This window comes from Lepidochelys olivacea (assembly GCF_965140295.1).
Source record: "Lepidochelys olivacea isolate rLepOli2 genome assembly, chromosome: 18".
Taxonomy (NCBI): Eukaryota; Metazoa; Chordata; order Testudines; family Cheloniidae; genus Lepidochelys; species Lepidochelys olivacea.
Genome location: NC_140428.1, coordinates 19,311,321 through 19,329,840, shown reverse-complemented (window position 1 = coordinate 19,329,840; position 18,520 = coordinate 19,311,321). Strand labels below are relative to the sequence as shown.

Below are 18,520 nucleotides of genomic sequence, written 5' to 3'. Positions count from 1 at the left end.
AGGCCCGTTCATCCGGGTTCAGCCATGCAACATCCACGCCGTGAAGTGGAGGGATGCGAGGTTGGGGTGCAAGAGTCAGCTGTGATCCTGTGACAGCAGGTCTGGTCGGTTCAGCAGGGGTCATTGACAAGCTTGATAGCGTCCCAAACCAGTGCTGGCGAGGCTACGCCGGGGTGATCATGATAACCTGCGCCTTGTCCCTCTTGATTTTCGCTAGGACCTTCCTGATGAGCGGAATTGGAGGGAACTAGTACATCGGGCTTCCTGCCCATGGCAGGAGGAAGCGTCAGAGAGGGAGCCCTTGCCCAGACCCTGTCTGGAGCAAAACCTGTGGCACATCCTGTTCTGCCTGGTGGAGAACAAATCCACTTGGGGACTTCCCCACCTCTGGAAGATCATGCTGGCTACCTCTGGGTGAAGCACCTACTTGTGGGGAGAGGAGAAGTCCCTGCTTAGGTGATCTGCTAGAGTGTTCCTGGCACCCAGAAGGTGACTCGTTTCTAGATGGATTCCGTGGTCAATGCAGAAGTCCCAGAGACGTAGTGCCTCTTGGCAAAGGGCCGAGGATCGCGCTCCACCTTGCCTGTTAATGTAGAACATTGAGGCTGTGTTGTCTATGAGGACTCTGACCAGTCTGCCCAGCAGGTGAGGTAGGAACACCACGCATGCTCTGTGCACCCCCCTGAGCTCTCTGACTTTTATGTGCAGCGTCGACTCCTCTGGGGAACACATACCTTGGGTCTGGAGGATGCCGAGGTGCACCCCTAGCCGAGGTTTGAGGCGTCCAAAACCAACTTGACTAAATAAGGAGTGCTCATGAAGGGAACTCCTTCCAGGACTTTCCCGGGGTTAGTCCACCATTTCAGCGATGTAAGTTCCATTGCGGGGATGGTGACGACCTTCTCCAGGTGGTCCCTGGACGAGTCTGAGGCCATGGGCCCAGCTGCAGTGCTGCCGATGTAGTCTGCACTGTAGGTGCTGGAGCCTGTCCCGCCTCTAGGGAACCTGAGCTAGAGCCTGAGTGGTCACTTCCTTGTGATCAAGACAGGGCTGATTGGTACTGGTCGCCCCTCCTGGAGTTGGATCTGGCTGACCTCGAGGAGCATCTGGATTGGGGCCTCAGCGACCAGTGGCGGTCAGCAGATCCGTGATGGCCCCAGGCTGGCGATCTATGATTCACGCTTAACGAGTGGTACCGGGATGTGGAGTGGGATCGGGAACTAGAGCAGGCTTGGCATCATGCAGTGATGCCACCCTGGGGGATTGGCGATGGTCCAGAGAACAGTACCGTCGGTCCCTCAACCTGTCCCTGGAGCACTACTGGTGCCATGGAGATTCTGGGCACCGGCTCCGAAACTCCTGCTGGGGGCGCATGCCTCTAGAGATCTGCACCTGGTCATTGGCAAGCTGTGCCTTAAGCCTCTCTGCCCTTGTCCTAGGTCTGGAGACCGGATAGGGCTATGAAGCTTCTGCCTATCGCAGTCAGAACCATGTCGGCTGTGAGAGGGTGACTGTTGGCGGGACATGCCCCGTGACGGGGAGCACTGCCGGAAAGGTGGAGACTGTAGTGGTCCCAACGTGGGTTTACCCTGGGACTGGGACCCTGCAGGGGCCAGAGTGGGTGGCACTGGAAGGAACATAATGCCTTGCGCCGCTTGGAGGACCTCTGGTATGGACGGCACCCGGAGCTGATGAAGACCTCCGCTGCTATCCGGGGTAGCTGGCGGGGAGTCGGCTAGGCTACACCGCTCGACCTTTGAGCAGGGGGTTAGACTAGATGACCTCCCGAGGTCCCTTCCAACCCTGATATTCTATGATTCTGTGATCCTGAAGGGGGTGAGGAGGCGCCCGAGACAGGGCCTTGGTCCACCCCAGACTTGTCCTTTCCCTTGCGGGAAGCTGGAGACCTTCCTCGTCCCATCTTCCTGGGCTTCTTGGCTGAAGCCACGGAAGGGGACTGGTGCCGGCTCAAATACTGTACCAGCGGGGCACTGCCCTTACCTCGATGCCAGAGCACCGTGACCTTGGTGCGCAGACTCCATCAGGAGCGCCTTCAAATGAATGTCACAATCTTTCTTCGTCCTGTGCTTGAAGGACTTGCAGATTTTGCACATATCACTAATGTGACTTTCGCCCAAGCACTGTAAACAACTATTATGTGGCTCGCTAATGGGCATGGGCCTTTTACAGCAATCGCAGGGACTGAGGCATACCCCATCCCGAGGCGAAGTCCCTTTAGGGACCTACTAAGTCTCTAACTTAACAAATAGGTTGAAGTAAACTAGTGGGAAACTATATACAGTAATATTTGCAAGGCAAATGAGTTCGAATGAACGAAAAGCAACAGCTCTAGCTGAAGCAGCACCAGTCCCATGCAGCATCACTGGCGGCAAGAAGGAACTGAGGGTTGAAGGGGCCGGTGGTGCCCTATATGCTGTGGCATACGCGTGCCACTTCAGGGGGCACCAGAGTCAGTCCCCTATGGATACTGCTGAAGGAAAAACTTCCGGCACCGGTGCATGTGGCGAGCACACACCTAAGTTGAACGGACATGAGCAATCACTCGAGGAAGAAACAACTTTCTGATGCAGAAAGTGGGAGGCTCCAACCAGCAGAGAAGCCATGCAGGAACTGCCTCTTGCCACCAGGGTGGAACTAATCAAGAAGGCAAGAACAATAGGGCAGCCCAGTACCAGTGACTATGAGCTGCTTGGATTCACCATAGTGAGGAATGGCAGCATAAGGTTATGAGATTTCAAGAAAGCAAATTCCAAAATTCCAGGGACTTAAAAAAACCTAGTGAGTAAGGTGCAACAGCAGGAAGTATTTAAACCTCCCTGGGTGTGGAAGGACTGGGGAATCTGCATAATTAAGGTGTGACAGACTACAGTTCTTCTGAAGAGCAGGAATGCAAAACAAGCAGCAGCCTGTGTGGTCCCAGGTGGGACCTTAAATATCTGATATTAAAAGAAACAAAAGAAAGCTTGTACTGGGAAAGGAAAGTGGCAGGCGATCCAGAATACATGGGGTCACTTAAAGCTTGCAGGGAGAAGATAAGAGAGAGAGAGGCCCTGATAAGAGGAGCAATAACAGCACAAGTTAATGTAAACTAAAGGGGTTATTTTATCAGGGAGAAGAGGTACCATACTTAGGGAGAAAATAAGGCCATTAAAAATGAGGATGGTGGGTAATGTCTCAAAAATGGATGAACTACTCAACCGCCTTTTAAAATCTTCCTCTAACATGAAAAATAAAGACAAAGCAGACAGGATGAAATGAAGATCTTACAGAAAAGCAGATACGGGAATGCTTAGAAAATGTAAATATGCACAAATCAGCCAGTCTGGATGATTCTCATCTGAGAGCATGCTGGGAATTAACTTTCAGACTTACTGGACTACTGATTTTTAAGTCATAGAGAACTGGGGAGGTGCCAGAAGACTAGCAAAAATAAATATGGTACATATTCTTTAAGGAAAAAACAAGAGTGATCCTGGCAATTATCGTACCTCTGGTCTTAATGTCTCTTCCCAGTAAAGTCATGAAACAAATATTAAGAGAGGGAAGAACATCATTTAACATCTAGAGGATAAAGGAACCATGAGCAATAAACAGCATGGGGATTACAAAGAATAAATCTTGCCAAACAAATTTAATTGCTTTTTTTGATAGAATTATACAATTAGTGGATGAAGGGCTGCAATATATTTGGACTTTAGTAAAGCATTTTGATACAAAGTCTCACATATGCTTAAAATTAATTCAAATTGGCTTGGATGTGAATACTGCCACATGGACTGAAAACTGGCTGAAGGACCATAAACAAAGGGTAATGACAAACGGCAATGTATTGAGCTGGGAGGAGGTATCTCATGAATGCTGCAAGGTTATGAGTCGAGTTAGGTCTGATTTTATTTAACATCTTCATTAGTAATCTAGGAGAAGGAGTAAACAGTACATTAACAAATTCACAGATGATACTAAATGGAGGAGCTGGAAGCACCAGTGCAAGGGAAGAGAAATAATACAAAGGGGCCTATAGAGACTAGGGGGAAAATATCACAAATTGAGATTCATATTTGGAAAAATGCAGCTAATACATATGGGGGGGATATTCAATAGGAGAGGAATCTGGAAGGCAGTGTTGCAATAAGAGACCCAGAGAAACAGTGGACACAGTAAATGTGATACAAGTGTGCAATGTGACATACAAAAAAGGCAGTGCAGTTTTAGGCTGCATACAGTCACTGTGGTGTCATGGCACTGGAGTAGGGGATCCATTTCTGGACAACTGAGAGTTCAGCGAGAAGGAAAAAACCTCCCACCAAACCGCACCAAACAAAAGAAATGAGCAGGGGCCTGGAGGGACTGATTTACAAAGTGAGATTCAAATAACTAAATCACTATAGCTTGGATAAATGATGATATGTGACTAGTCTGTGAATATTTGAAGGGGGTAAATTCCAGGCCAGAAGAGGAATTAACTATTGTGGTTCAAGGGGTATAATTAGGAGAACTGCAACAAAATAAAGAAAGGAAAAATTCAGGCAGCATATCAAGAGAAAAATATATCCTGACAGTGAAATGTATTAGGTAGTAAAATAATCCTCTAAGAGGCGTGGAGGCAACTACATTGCTTGGCATAGTTAAAACTAGACAGGATAAAACACTAGCAAACAGACTGCAGGGATTGATCTTGCACTAGTAGAAGCAGCTGGACTTCAGAGATCTTTCCCATCTTCAGTGTTTGCAATTTTATAATATGTTCACAGGCACTTGTAGTCAAGTGTGTTTTTATCAGAGCACAAACCCATACATGTCTGTTTGGGCATATTCATGTGTGCTCAAATCATGTGTCATTCTGGGTACATATGTGCATGTGTGTCTGTGTGGATGAGTTCTATGCCTGTTCCATTTTCCCTGAAAGCCTCCTTGTCTACAAGAAAAACAGTCCCTCAGAGCAAGAACCAATTGTCTGCACAGTGCCCCCTAGACTCCCTGCTTTGTATCACTAGTCCACTCACAGAATCAGACAAGAGGCGCTAATTCCACAGCAAGAACTCTCAAGGCTACTGTGATCTTCATGTATTAACTGTGCATGGTCTAACACTGGTTCACCGCTGAAGCGCACAGCTACAGGATATCCTTTGGATTTACTGCCTAGTATATGGAGGAGGGTTTCAGAATGAACGTGCATGCCATAGCATTCAAGCCACATGAGAGCCTGTGCTGTTAGATACCACCCAAGGGCCACTTGTGGCCCAATCCTACAAGGTGCTGAGCACCTCCTGCAAGATATTAAGTACCTAATTCTCCCCACTGCAGTCAAAAGGAATTGAGAGGGCTCAGTGCATTGCAGGGGGTACTCAGCATCTCCTTGGATCAGGACCTCAAATTCAAATATCATTAACTGCATTGAATCCAGGTGGGACTGTAAGTGGTCTTAAAACTTGCTATAGGAGTTGGCCTCTTTGAGCAGGAAATAATTTCCCTCTCCCCTCTGCACAGTTCCATGTTTCCCTTACCTGCGCAAGTACATCTTCCAGGGCTCAGAGATTTTCTCCTGAACAAGCGCCTTCACTGCTTTGCCCAGGTATTTCATTGGCTCACCAGCCCCTGCCTGGTTGCCATCTCCTTCTGTCTTCAAGCTTGGCAGGCTGCCAAGGCTGGCATTGGACTGGTTCATCTGTGGCAAGAACACAGACACAGCATCAGACACGGGTCACTGGCCAATCTGGCTCCGCTCAAAAGCACACCATGAAAAGCCACATTTTCAGGATTAGAAGGAAAGATCAGGCAAGAGGTTTGCACAGGCTGCACATTGCTCCAGGATAAATCAATAACTCATCATCGCCCTTCTGTTTGAGGCTCTCAAAGTACATACCATTAATCAAATCCTCTCAGCCCCTACATCAGGTGTGGAAGCGTTATCCCCATTTTACAGATGGGAAAATAGAGGCAGAAATGGGCCCTACACTGAAAACCAGGTGGATGGACCCCTGCGCCTAAAGGAAAACTCTTGACTCCATGTTTCCAGTACAGGATTGGAGCCTCAGTGACTTGATTCCCATAGTGGCAGAGTCAGTAACAGAAACACAAATTCTGGTTCGCAACCATCCTGCTCTAACCACAGGACGGCACTCTGTCCTATAAAATGATTGTAAGATATATTTATTTAAAGGATATATAAAATCCCAGTTCCATTGAAATCTAGGGGAAAATTCCTAATGACCTCAGTGGAGTCATGATTTCAGCCTCTGTGTTTTATGTACAGACAGGGATGTATGAGTGTGTATTGAGAGCGAGAGAGACTCTCACTGATTCCAGTACAGAGTGCTGGTGGGATTAGGCATAGACTGTACAATAAAAGACATATAAACTGAAAAAATGAAGTTACTTAATAATGCTTAGCCAACAAACTTTGTCTCCTAATAATGTATAATATAATACCACAATTCAGTCCTGCTCACCTACTCATATGAATAGCTCCAGTAAAGTCAGTGGAACTCCAGGCACAAATAAAGTGCAGTATCAGGCCCAAGCTTTGCATTTAGAAATCACTTCCCCCATCTGCAGATCTCAAAACCCTTTATAAACATTAATTAACTAACAGCCACCCTGACAGCCACCCTGAATAAACTGTATAACAACTGCCATACATTATGGGACCCCTGGCTATTCTGAAGCTACTGCCGCTACAATACATCTCTTAATTGGAGACTACAACTCTCACCCTATGTCTACACTGCTGCTGAGAGTGAGCATCCCAACCTAGGTAGACAGACTTGCACGACTGTGGATGTGGCAGCTTTGGCAGTGGCTCAGGATTTCAAGCTGCAACTGGGTCTGAGCCCAGGTGGCCAGCCTGAGTCTGCACTGGAGCCACAACGGGCCACACTGCTATTTTTAGCACACTAGCTCAAGCCCCACTAGCATGAGTCTCGCTCCCGGTTGCAGTGTAGACATATCCTTAGAGACTGGGAGTCGGAAATTCAGTTTGTCTTATTTCTTTGGAAACTTTGGAGCTCTCAGTTCAATTTCCTGGAAGGGCATTTTAAAAAGAGAAATTCACACAAAGAAAGAAAGAATTCCTCAATAAGGAGAGAGACATTATAGAGCAAAGAGGGGGAGAGAGAGACAGACACAGTGCTGTAACCCTTACTCTTGTGAGTAGTCCCACTGAAGTCAATAGGTCAGATTCTCCTTTGCCTTGAACTTTATGACCCCATTTAACCCTGTGTATACGTTAAATGATACCGATCTGATTCACTAGTGTTTTACGCCCACGCTGCACTTATTTTGCACAGGAGTAAGATGCCTGATTTGGGAAAGCATGTAAGCAAGTGCTTAATTTTAAACATGTGCTTAAATCCCATTGTCTTCCATAGGACTTAAAGTTAAGCTTTCCTCAGCTGGGGCCTTAAGGATGACTCAAGATGCCAGGCAATGGGACTACTCTCAGAAGTAAGAGCGCAGATCCAGGACCACAGACTATGGGGAGGAAGGTATAAAGAGAGAGAGAGAGAGTGCATGTGTGTGTGCGTGCATGTGTAACTAAGTGACAAAGGAACCACTGAAAACCAAATGGAGGAGAAAAGCAACATACAGTGAAAACGAAAAAATGGAGAGTAAAAGGCCAATGGAAGAAAAGAGGGAGGAGGAGGGAGAGCACTAGACAAAGTCACTTTGCCCTTTCTTGAGGGTTATATAGCCTTGCTGGATATAATGCCCAGAGCCAAGGGGATGGCAGTAGTTATGCCTCTAAAGCCTATCACACAGTAGGATATTAAAGTGTGGCTCAGAGGCTGCCCTGATCACTAACGCAGTTGTATACAGAAGCAAAATTAATCTCGCTATAGTAAAATTTATCATGTGGAAGGGAAAAATATATTTGAGATGATGTATAATTTAAGGAAGAAAGAAAAAGAAACTGTGCATTATTTAAAGTAAATATTCCAGAGTGTGGTAGAACGGGCTCAGTTGGACACTATTACTCATGCCAGAAAGACGGAAATGGATGATTTTTACTCAAAACTTGTAATTTCGTCTTTTTCTTCTGCTCTCTTTTACAAAAACAAACTCGCCGACCATGAAACAAATGTTTTACAGTAAATAAAATAGATAACTGTAAAAAGAGAGAGAGAGAGAGAGAAGTTGCCAGGTTCTGGAAATCAAATTTTTAAAAAATTCTTTCGAGCCCTCCTCTGTCTAGAAGGGATAAAAAAAAAAAAAAAAAGGGTGTCAGGGCTGCGATATATTTCTTCAGCCAGTTCATTAAATTAATTCATAAGCAGGGGCTCTGAAATTACACCCAATGACAAATGGTCTCAAAATTTAAATGGTACAAACTCATCTTATTAGAGGCAAAACATTAAAAAACAAACGCATCCTCCCCCCCCCCCTTGCCATCACGGCTTTAATTTCTCTTGGTGGGGGGAATGAAAGGCGTTTGATGGATGGCTCTTACCTTATTCATAAGCGAGGATAAAAGAGATGAATTTGCTGAGACTGTGTGGCCATTTGATTCATTACTGGAACACACAAACCAATAGGGTTTAGTTAAGACGTGCACAGGGACCGTGAGCCCTGAGATTAATTCCCTTCAAATTGTGTCCCCTTCCCCCCCTCCTCCCCTACTTCCCACCTGCTGCATCTGGAGGAAGAGATGATGCCCATTCTCCCTCGGGCAGGTCAAGCTCTATGTGGTAGCTAGGATACAGGGGAAGAAGGTCTCAAGCTTCCAGAGCTAAGATGGATCTCTTGGCCATTCAGTATTCCAGTTCACACCTCAAGTGTCCAGCCCAGTTGCCTCCTCATCACCTGCCACCTAGCTCATTTTTCACTCACCCTGCTTTACTCTTTGTCCTGCCCCAGGCCAGGCAGGACTGTTAAAACACACATGCCATAGAACACTCAGAGCTCCTATAACAAAACCACAGGGTGACAGTTATGAATTGAGAAAGGCCCTCTCTATAGTAAATGAAGAGGCATTGCAAAGAAAGTCGGATACTAGGGTGCAATGTCTGAGACCGACACACAAGGGCAACCCAGGTATTTTACAAGCGTTAGCAGGACTTTGCTGATTACAACAACTGGGACAAAGTCTTTAGCTCAGGCCTGGATGAACCTCAGTATGGAGAGGAAACCACAGGTGTCTCAGGCTGCCCTGGTTCAGCCAGTCCCCCAAAGATCATTCATTCGACAATGCAGTCCTTCTTGGAAAATGATCCAAAAGCTCTTGCTCTCAGCAACAGTACTAGGCACTGTTGGATAGGTGCTTCTTGAGTCCCAGAATGGACCAACATGGCTATCAAAAACTGCAGGGCTGTACGGATGTGCTAAACATCTGCAAGGATGAGCAAGACAAGCAGCTGTTTCATGCAGCTGACATTTCTCCAACAGTTTCCTTGCTTCGGCCATGATCCAATGCCCACTGAAGTCAATTGAAATACTCTCATGGGTGTCAGCTGGCATTGGATCAGGCCCTTAATGGAGACCCATCATTAGTCTTCAATCAAATATATGGTGTTAATGGTGGTTGCTGGGGGAAGAAGGTTGGCCAGAGGCCTGTTGGTGTTCTAACTTAGAGGAGAGTGTGTTCCAAGTTATAGGGGCTCTCAGTCCATAAACAGGACCCAGTGAAGTCAATGGGAGTTTATGAGAGCAAAAAATGCCTTCGAGGACAGACACCTTATAATGCCATGGGAGGCTGAACGAGCCATCTAGAGCACACTAAAGCTCTTCACTTTGCAATTTACAGATTTTTCTTACTCAGCACAAGTTAGCAGCCATAGGTAAAACAAGTTAAATCAAACCGTTCTCCCTTGTGTTACTGGATGTGAGAATAGCCTTTGAGTGCCTCAATGGATGGAGCCAAGTCTCCCAGCCTCTCCTTCTCACCCATGATCTTTCACGCTCAGGTCCAGGCTGTGCTCCTGCAAGGAATCCTGGGTCGCCGGGGATGAGGACACCACACTCTCCACGGGCTCCTGCTTCACTGGAACTGGATTGAACCGGCCGGGCGTCATTAGTTGCCCATTCCCTATAGGAGACAGAGACCAAAGAGAAACATGAAAAATACACAAATTAGTGTCAGAAAGAGGCGATGGAGGCAAATAAATGAATTAAACCACCACCACCAAATAATGGGAGAGAAGAAAAAAACCAAGTGGGGGGAAGGGAAGCACGCGGGTTGCTGGTCAGCGTTTATCGCTGGGCTGACTTGATGGGTTCTGACGTCCACCCCAGCATGGAAATTCTTCAAGTGATAATTATTGCAAAATTATGTCAAAGTTGTCCAGGCTACGGGCCCTTTAAAGGAGAAGAGTGGAAGGAGCGTGGGGGAGACCTGATTCTCTGCACAAACTGTCATAACTAATTTGCGGTGCTGCCTCTTAAGCGTTTATTAAAGACTCTGTTAATGCTGAGGCAATGTGGCAGCTTTCGACTGCTAGTCAAGCCCCCTTTCCATTCCCCAATCTCGCCGTTGCCTTAGCGACCGCTCCGGCCCTCCACTGAGCATGCCCAGAAGGAACATCTGCTGTGTCAGGTCTATTGAAGCTGACAGCCAATCAGATTGGTTCAAACTGCGTGACCTCTCTCCCATCAAGTTGTCCAGACGAGAAGGGGAAATATATATATATTTTAAATGAGAAAAATACAAAATATATAATTTTTAGATGAAGGGAATGAAAAAAAAGGAGGATGGAAAAAAGAAAAAAATGGTGGGAAAGAAGTAAGAAAGAAAAAAATGAAGAGGAGGCTAAAGAAACGGGGGCAAAAGTTGCTGACAGGAACATGGCCGCTGAGCTTTTTTCCACAATCCCCAAGTGACTAAAATATTAATTTACCCTCAGGCACTACAGCTGACGGTGAGCTGTTTCACAGACAGCAAGTGGCATTTTATTAAAAAATAAAGGAAAATAGTTCTCTCAATGACCTTTCTGTGTTTTAGGAAAGAATTATTTTAATAATAAGGGGAAAAATATTTCAAAGTTTTTCCCTCCTTTTAACCAGATCATGTCACTCTCATCTCTTCTTCATTCAGAGAGGACTCTTGTTTGAGAAGTGGGGGAGGAGGCAGAGGTGACACACCCAGACCCAACCAGCTTGCCTCAGGCACCAGACAATGGAAAGGTTTTCAATGCCCTGCGGGGAGAGAGGAATTGTGGGGGCAGAGTCTGATGTCGCTGGGGCCTGCAGGCCAGCTCCTACTCTTGATCACATCAGTGTAAATCCAAAGGCACTTGATTGTTTTCAGTTGGGTTACTCTGGATTTACAGCGGTGTCACCAAGAGCAGTCCGGCCCTGTTCATCGGAAGGGGCCTGAGATATTCTGGCTGAAAGGGATGGCTACAAATTAACTGTCTACTTAGGTTCTAGAGGGCAGCAAAGAAAGGTTTCATTAGTCCCAGTGGGGTGATCCATTCTGCCGTGGATTCAGGCTGCTCCTTGCAGACTGTCAAGGGGCTATGTGTGGGTAGGATGGGAGGGAAGGAAAGCAACCTGCCTGTCAGACCCAGGAAGGTAAAATGTCGCATCTGAGAACCAACACAGTGGTTCCTAAGAGGATCAACCAGATGCTTCAATAGGAGAAGCTCATCCCCTCCCCCAAGCCAAGGAGAGAAAAAGAAAAAGGGAGATGAGGGAGTTAGAACGAGCCACAGTGAGAAGAGAGCACTGGGTGGGCTGGACAGCTCATCGGAGCACACCTCCTGGCACAGATCCAGTGCTATCACTGTTGTTTGTCCTGTAATTACTGCAGTAGAGGTGCAAGGTGAGGGGGAGAGAGTCATTCGGTGCAGCTCAGCTTATCAGTGAAAACCTGCAGCTCTCACGCTTGCCTGAAAAGCTGCAAGATACAGAACCCTCTCTGACTCCATTTCCCCTCTGCCTTTCACTGGCTTCACAGTCCTTCCCCCCTTTCCAGGCCATCCCTGCCTTCCCTGGAGTGCAGCCTTCTTTCTTATGCAGAACGCCCCCAGTCACAGCCCCCTTGATGCTTAATGAATCATGTACAGCAGGGGTAGTCAATAGCCAGACCACGGGCCAAATCTGGACCTCCAGGCACTTTTGAATGGACCCCGAAATCTTGTTATGTACTTACTATCATTATTTTTTATTATTGTCTCTGACGTTTGGACCTTGACTGTACCTTGACCAAGAAATTTGGACCTTGCCAAAAAATAACTGACTACTCCTGCTACAGCAACAGACGAAGCAATGAAAGGTCCTTGCTGCTGTCCTTTTCCCCAGGCCAGGTCCAGTTTCTCTCCTAATACTCCTCATCCCTGCCCTGTTTTCCTGAGGAGCAGAAGTTCAACCTCACCAGATGCTCCTGATTAACTGAAAAAGATTCTGATCGGGTGCATGTCAGCAAGGTCTCTGGGGACATGGCTGGTACTCGGGACACCAATCAAATGGCAGAGACAGGGCTCGATGTCCACCCACCTCAGAGATCCAGCACCAGCAGCTGGGGGCAGGGGAAGAGAGGGGAGTGAGTCTGAGGGGCAAGAGGGCAATAAGCGGTAGAAACTGCACCGATGAGTCCACCCAATGTACAAGAAACAAAGGGGGGAGTAGGGAGGGAGCTCCATGTTGGGCTGTGAGAATCGGCTGGGTCTGACTCACCCCGCTCTCCTGTGGGAAGGAGGGGAGGACAAGGCTGCCGTCAGGACCCAATGCTTGGCTCCTCAAGATGGACCATGGGAAGCATGACCCGGGGATGCTCTGTAACCCTGGGACTCCGGTGATTTCTCTATCCATTTCCATTTTGAATAAAATGCCCCTTACTTTCCAGCCTACAGTTAGATGGGGAGGGAGGCACCACACAGGAGAACACTCCTCCTCCAGGGCTCTGTGTGGGCAGCAGTTTCCGCTCTCTCAGCTATGTGAAGACATCCAGGTTCCACAGAAACCCCCCAAGCCAACACTGTGCGTTGGCACCGATGCTTTAACTGGACATGGCGAATTGCTTCTCCCAGCAATGCTCCTGTACAGCCTGCCTATTGCCAGCGGGTGGCCCATTGAATAGACCTAGTATCTCCAAATCAGATATCTCCAACTCTCCTACCTTTTACCTAGCTCCAGTGTAATGGAGGGAGGCTGGGGGACTCACCTGCTTCGAGTGCCATGGATGGCTTGAGGGCTGCCGCTGCCAGCCTGGCCATCATAGGTGAGATCAATCCTTTGCTGGCAGAGATCCTCTCCATAATGGATGCTGCTGGACCTGGAGAAGAGGTGGCTGTTCGCTCACTGGACCCTGAGACAGCTTGCGAGGGGGAATTGGCAGCAGTAGAGGATGCTGGATTTGTGCTGGAGGAACCAGCAGTCATTAGATTGGCTGAGCTGGCGGGATGTGGTGTGGAGACCCGGCTGGGGATGATGGGGAAGTAGGAGCTGGCCGTTCCAGGAAGTGCTGAGTTGGCGAGCGCCAGGGCCAAAGGTATATTGCTGGGGAGGGCCTGGGAGAGCAAGCCGGAGATCTTGGTGGCCGGTGGCATGTTGTTGGTGGGCTTACAGGCCTGAGAGGAGGCGAGCTCAGCAGCGGAAGAAGGCGCAGCCGGGATGATCAGGGAGACGGAAGACTGCTGACTGGTAGGGGAGGCACTCAGGCTGGAGTTCTTAGAGCTCATGGCGGAGAAGTCAATGAGGTCATCGTTGCTGGACTCCTCCTGCTCATTATCCTTGGCTCCCAGGAGAGAGGTGGGGAGGCCCAACACCCCCGAGCTGCGGATGTGCCGGCGCTCATGCTTGCGCTTGTGGGAGGTCATCTGGCTGGTAGAGGTAAAGGTGAAGCCACAGCCCGCCCGAATACAGTGGAAGTGGTTAGTGGCCTTGCTGTAGACGCAGCCCTCGTACTTGCACTCCTCATACTTGTAGAACTTCTTGAAGCCATCCTTGGCATAGGCGTCGTCCTTGATGTGGTAGCTCTTGTGCTTCTCGATGTCGCACTTGTTCTTGAAAGTGAACGTACACCCGGGTCGCCTACAAGGGCACAGAAGAGGGTGGAAGGCTGTATGAGTTGGGAGCACCAAGGGGCTGCCACATCACTTGCTTCCTCGCTGGGATGAGGTTTGGAATCAGTATAAAGTACTGAGCCCTGGTAGCAAGAGGCCTCTTGGCCCCTCTTAGACTTGGCTTGGGATGCCAAGAAGGGTCTTTCCAGCCAAGGGAAGCAACGCTGCAACCAAGTACGAGAGCTGGGATAATGCCCCCAATCTGAAGACTAGCCAACAAAACAGAGGCAGGGATCCAGCCTCACCCACCAGCCATCCCAAACAGAACACGAGCCCAAGGCAGACTGAGGGTCATTCCTAGACATAAACATAGGCCCTAGCTGTGCCTTGATTTTCTCCCAAATGATTTGAGTGTCCAATGGAGTCATTGGAAGGGCACTCACGTAACTGAAAGCAGAGTTTGACCTTAAGCTAGGAGAGCTGGATGGCTGGTCTCTAGAGAGAACTCTGAAGTGCAAGTGCCATTAATACTATAACAGTACCCCTCAATGATGACCTTTCAAGCAAAGCTAGTGTGGTCTCTTTCTTGAGAGATTTCTATCATAGATTTCCCAATGGGCATACTTGCCTTGATTCATCAGGGCGAGATCAGTGTGTCTCCTACCACGAGAGCTCTCTCCAGATTATACCCACTCTGGAGTTTATGTCCTTTCAGGAAGATGCCTGGGAGGTTCATATCCAGAAAGGCCTTCCTGGTAGGTTGCCCCACTGTGTATAATCCTGAGCTTTATGACTTTTCAGAAAGAGGCCAGCAGATGTGCATCAATAACGTAGGATTTTTGCCCTCCCCCACCATCTCACCTGCAGTGGAAGTGAGTGGTTTTCTGCCCATAGAACTGGCAGTCCACGGTGCCACAGTCTTCTGTGGCTCGGAACCGCTGGAACCCATCGTTGATCAGCTGTGTGTTCTTCTTGTGGAAGTTTTCATGGGTCATCACATCAGAGGTGCTGGTATAGACCTTATTACAGCCCACCTGCCCAGGACCAAGGGAAAGAGACATCAGACCATCCCAGCAGCAGCTTACTGATTTATTATTAATACCAGCAGTAATAAACACACAAGCAACACAGAGACATTTTAATTGTATTTGTGCATTTCCCCTCAGTATTGAGTCATCGCTTTGGTTGACAACCTAAGGACTGATGCTGCAAAGAGTCTAAGAAAAGCCCGAGTCTATGGGGATGAAACAATTAGAACAGGAGAAGGAGGCAGAGAATTGGGGGAGATGTGGAGAGATTAAGGCTACTGCTCAGGGACAGAGCAGGGAGGGTCCTGTTCCTCAAAAGAGCTGGACAGACTGACAAATACTGTCATGACCCTTTGTCATCTTGGGAAGATTTGGAGAGACTTAGGGCTTCTACTCTAGCCCTTCACCTACTAGTGGAGCACTGGAGAGACTGGTGGTTACTCATCTGTTCATTTTCTCTCTCCAGGAGATGGGGTGGTGTAGAGCAAGCTGAACACAACTCTAGGGCCTGTTCTACTCTAGCTAGTCACAGACCAGAGTGGAAATCTGAGTCAGCTGGTCACCAGGAACCGGTGGCTTTTCCCCATCACCCCCCAACATCGTTTGCTCAATGATTTTAACTTTGTGCAGCGAGTGGGAATGGTGTGATGAGAACGGAATGCTGAAAACCTGCCTGCCCCCAGGCAAAGCGGGCAACTTTGCCATATTGAGTAAAAAACCAGTGGAATCTGAAAACGCCATCACCCCTGCTGAGCTGCTGACAGCGGGTTTTATTTTTTCCCTTTCTTCTTTTGCACAGTGTGTGCCAACGCCTGCACCATCTCAGAAGTGAAGAGAACGAAAACACCACCTCTCGGTTCAGCCCAGGTTGATTCAAACAGGCAATAACAAATACCCAGGGGGGAAAAAAAAAAGGATCTCCAGCTATTTCCAATATAAAAGAGCCTCTCTCTCTCTCCACGCTGACACCTTGAAAAAAAACAGACCCTGTGCAGCATTAAAAAAAAGAATTAAACAAAAACCTCCTTAGGAATAATTTGCAATGTGGCTCTTGGTGTTAAAGCCTAAAAAATGTCAGTTTATATAAACAACTAACTGAATTTTATCCACACCAATTATGGACATAAAGAAAAAAAAAAACCATGAGGCGGATGGCACAAATCCTGCCATTTAAACAATATTCATTTTAATTGCAAGTTTATGTTCTGACACCTTTCCTGTAAGACACTGCTTACATGGTCATTGACTTTCTGGAAGGGAGTGGTCACAGGGCTAAATTACCCTTATATAGAGGCCTAGATAGGGGTCTTTATTGAACCTCGGAGTGGCTGCAGACTGAGAAATCTTGATTGCCCTTTAAAAATTAAATAATTTCCATCTTAGTCAATTCAGCAGGAAACTGAGCAAGGAAAATACAGGAGAAATAGCATTAAAATGCCCACAGCAGAGACCCAAATGGAAGCCCAATTTCAGCAAAACACTAAGCACATGCTTAAGTCCTACCCTATTCAGGACAGCACTTAAGTGCCTGCCTAACATTAAGCTTGTGCTTAAGTCCCATTGACTTCAAAAGCTGACTTGACTTAAATATGTCCATCCCTATTCAATAAAGCATTTGGGCATGCATTGAAGACTCTCTGGCTTTACTGGGCCTTAAGCACATGCTTAACTGCTTTGCTGAATTGGAGTCTTATGATTGTAAAATAATCCAGGAAGTGGGACCTGAGATTTTAGAGTAGTAAAAACTTGTGAGGGTGTTTGATTATTTTCTGTGTGATTAAAAATTCCATTGCACATTGGTGTAGCAATGTTTTAGGTGCTGATTCAGTGTATCCCCATTCCTACCCTGCTTCAGAGCTGATCCCACTCTAAGAGATGGATAAAGTAAACAGGGTTCTAACTGCCTCTGGGCTAGAAAGGGATAAAGAGCTGAAAGTTTTGTTTATGTGGTAATTCCAATTCCTGTTACACCATGGTCAAAACACCATTTGCTCTTGAAATTTAACCACATTCCCAACGTAATGCCCAATATCTCTCAGAACTTCTCCTCTAGCAATGCTGGTGAGGAAGGCAGAGCTGAGGTTTACTTCAAAGTGAGTACCATTAATATTTGATTGTCTTAGCAGCTGGCTACAAAGGAACTAAATCCAGTGCTAAAGGACAGATGCTGTGCCGAGAGAGGCCTTATATCAAGGGAAGCTGTGGCTGGTCAGATGGTCTGTTTGGGCACAGGCACTCTAGAGAGACTTCACCGCTTGTCCTGCTACCAGTCCCACAGAAAGGGATCATCTGTGTGGATAAGTCAGGTACAGAACAGAGGAGAAATCCTGAACCCCGCCACAAAACTAGAGCGTTGCCCTTCTTACAGATCAGGATTGTGCTTGGCAGGAGAAAGTCCATGCAAACGGGATATAGATTCTTCATAAAGGTGATTGAACCAGAAAGGACCACGAGAGGCTATATTTAAGCTATTTAGAAGTTCTCCCATAAAACAGTTTGCTGTAGGAGAGGCTCCTGTCCCCCCAAAAAGGAAAGTGTTGGGCTACTAGAATTTCAGGATCCTTTAGGTTTGCAACAGAAAGGGAATAGGTCAGGCCAGCTGGCTCTGGATTCTTCATTCTCCCTACAGCCCTGTCATCTTTTCCCCAGCCACGTTGCTGCCTTCTCCCCAGTCCAGCTGTGTTACCTGCATGCAATGGTAGTGTGTGCTTTTCCCATTCAGGTGACAGCCATGGTAGTACACACTGCAGTCATCCAAGGGGCTGAAGCGCATGAAGCCGTGCTGGAGGGAGTTATCACGTTTCTTGTGCATGTTGTAATGCCGAATCACATCCTGTTTACTAGTGAATCTCTGGGGAGACAGAGAGAAAGTGAGACACACACATGAAAGGGGTGGCTGAAGTGAGTATTCCTGGGTAACTTCCTTTATAAACCCCGTACACTGCGGATTTACAGTTCAGCCATACAATGCATTTGACACCCCATGAGGGTCAGGTTAGATTAAATGAGAAGTCTGTTTTTTGTTAAAGGGACAATATATGCAAACACAAACTGTTTCAGTAACTATAAGCCAGGAGTGAAAGATGCAATAGTCTCCAGGTGGACACCAATGATACTGCCAAGAACGAACTTGAGCGGATCACTGCAGACTACGTGGCTCTGGGAAGAAGGATAAAGGAGTTTGAGGCACAAGTGGTCTTCTTGTCCATCCTCCCCGTGGAAGGAAAAGGCCTGGGTAGAGACCGTCGAATCGTGGAAGTCAACGAATGGCTACGCAGGTGGTGTCGGAGAGGAGGCTTTGGATTCTTTAACCATGGGATGGTGATCCAAGAAGGAGGAGTGCTAGGCAGAGACAGACTCCACCTAACGGAGAGAGGGAAGAGCATCTTCACAAGCAGGCTTGCTAACCTAGTGAGGAGGGCTTTAAACTAGGTTCACCAGGGGAAGGAGACCAAAGCCCTCAGGTAAGTGGGGAAGTGGGATACCGGGAGGAAGCAGGAGCACGCAAGAGGGCAGGGCTCCTGCCTCATACTG

The 18,520-nt window shown here is 47.5% G+C and overlaps 1 protein-coding gene and 1 long non-coding RNA gene across 2 annotated transcripts in view; one reads left to right on the top strand and one right to left on the bottom strand.

Moving 5' to 3' along the window:
• The window catches only part of LOC311533022, a 45,962-nt gene extending 35,909 nt beyond the window's left edge, over positions 1 to 10,053 (top strand). The window contains exons 5-6 of the long non-coding RNA XR_014714486.1: positions 7,389 to 7,505; positions 9,921 to 10,053. This is a non-coding gene — a long non-coding RNA (uncharacterized lncRNA). The remainder of the gene's footprint in view (positions 1 to 7,388; positions 7,506 to 9,920) is intronic.
• CASZ1 (castor zinc finger 1) overlaps positions 1 to 18,520 on the bottom strand; it is a 131,110-nt gene that overhangs the window by 24,105 nt on the left and 88,485 nt on the right. Inside the window, exons 6-11 of the mRNA XM_084652060.1 lie at positions 17,673 to 17,837; positions 14,820 to 14,992; positions 13,118 to 13,986; positions 9,901 to 10,042; positions 8,468 to 8,531; positions 5,526 to 5,686 (exon numbers count right to left, since the gene is read on the bottom strand). Of these exons, the coding sequence (XP_084508186.1) occupies positions 5,526 to 5,686; positions 8,468 to 8,531; positions 9,901 to 10,042; positions 13,118 to 13,986; positions 14,820 to 14,992; positions 17,673 to 17,837 (1,574 nt within the window). The remainder of the gene's footprint in view (positions 1 to 5,525; positions 5,687 to 8,467; positions 8,532 to 9,900; positions 10,043 to 13,117; positions 13,987 to 14,819; positions 14,993 to 17,672; positions 17,838 to 18,520) is intronic.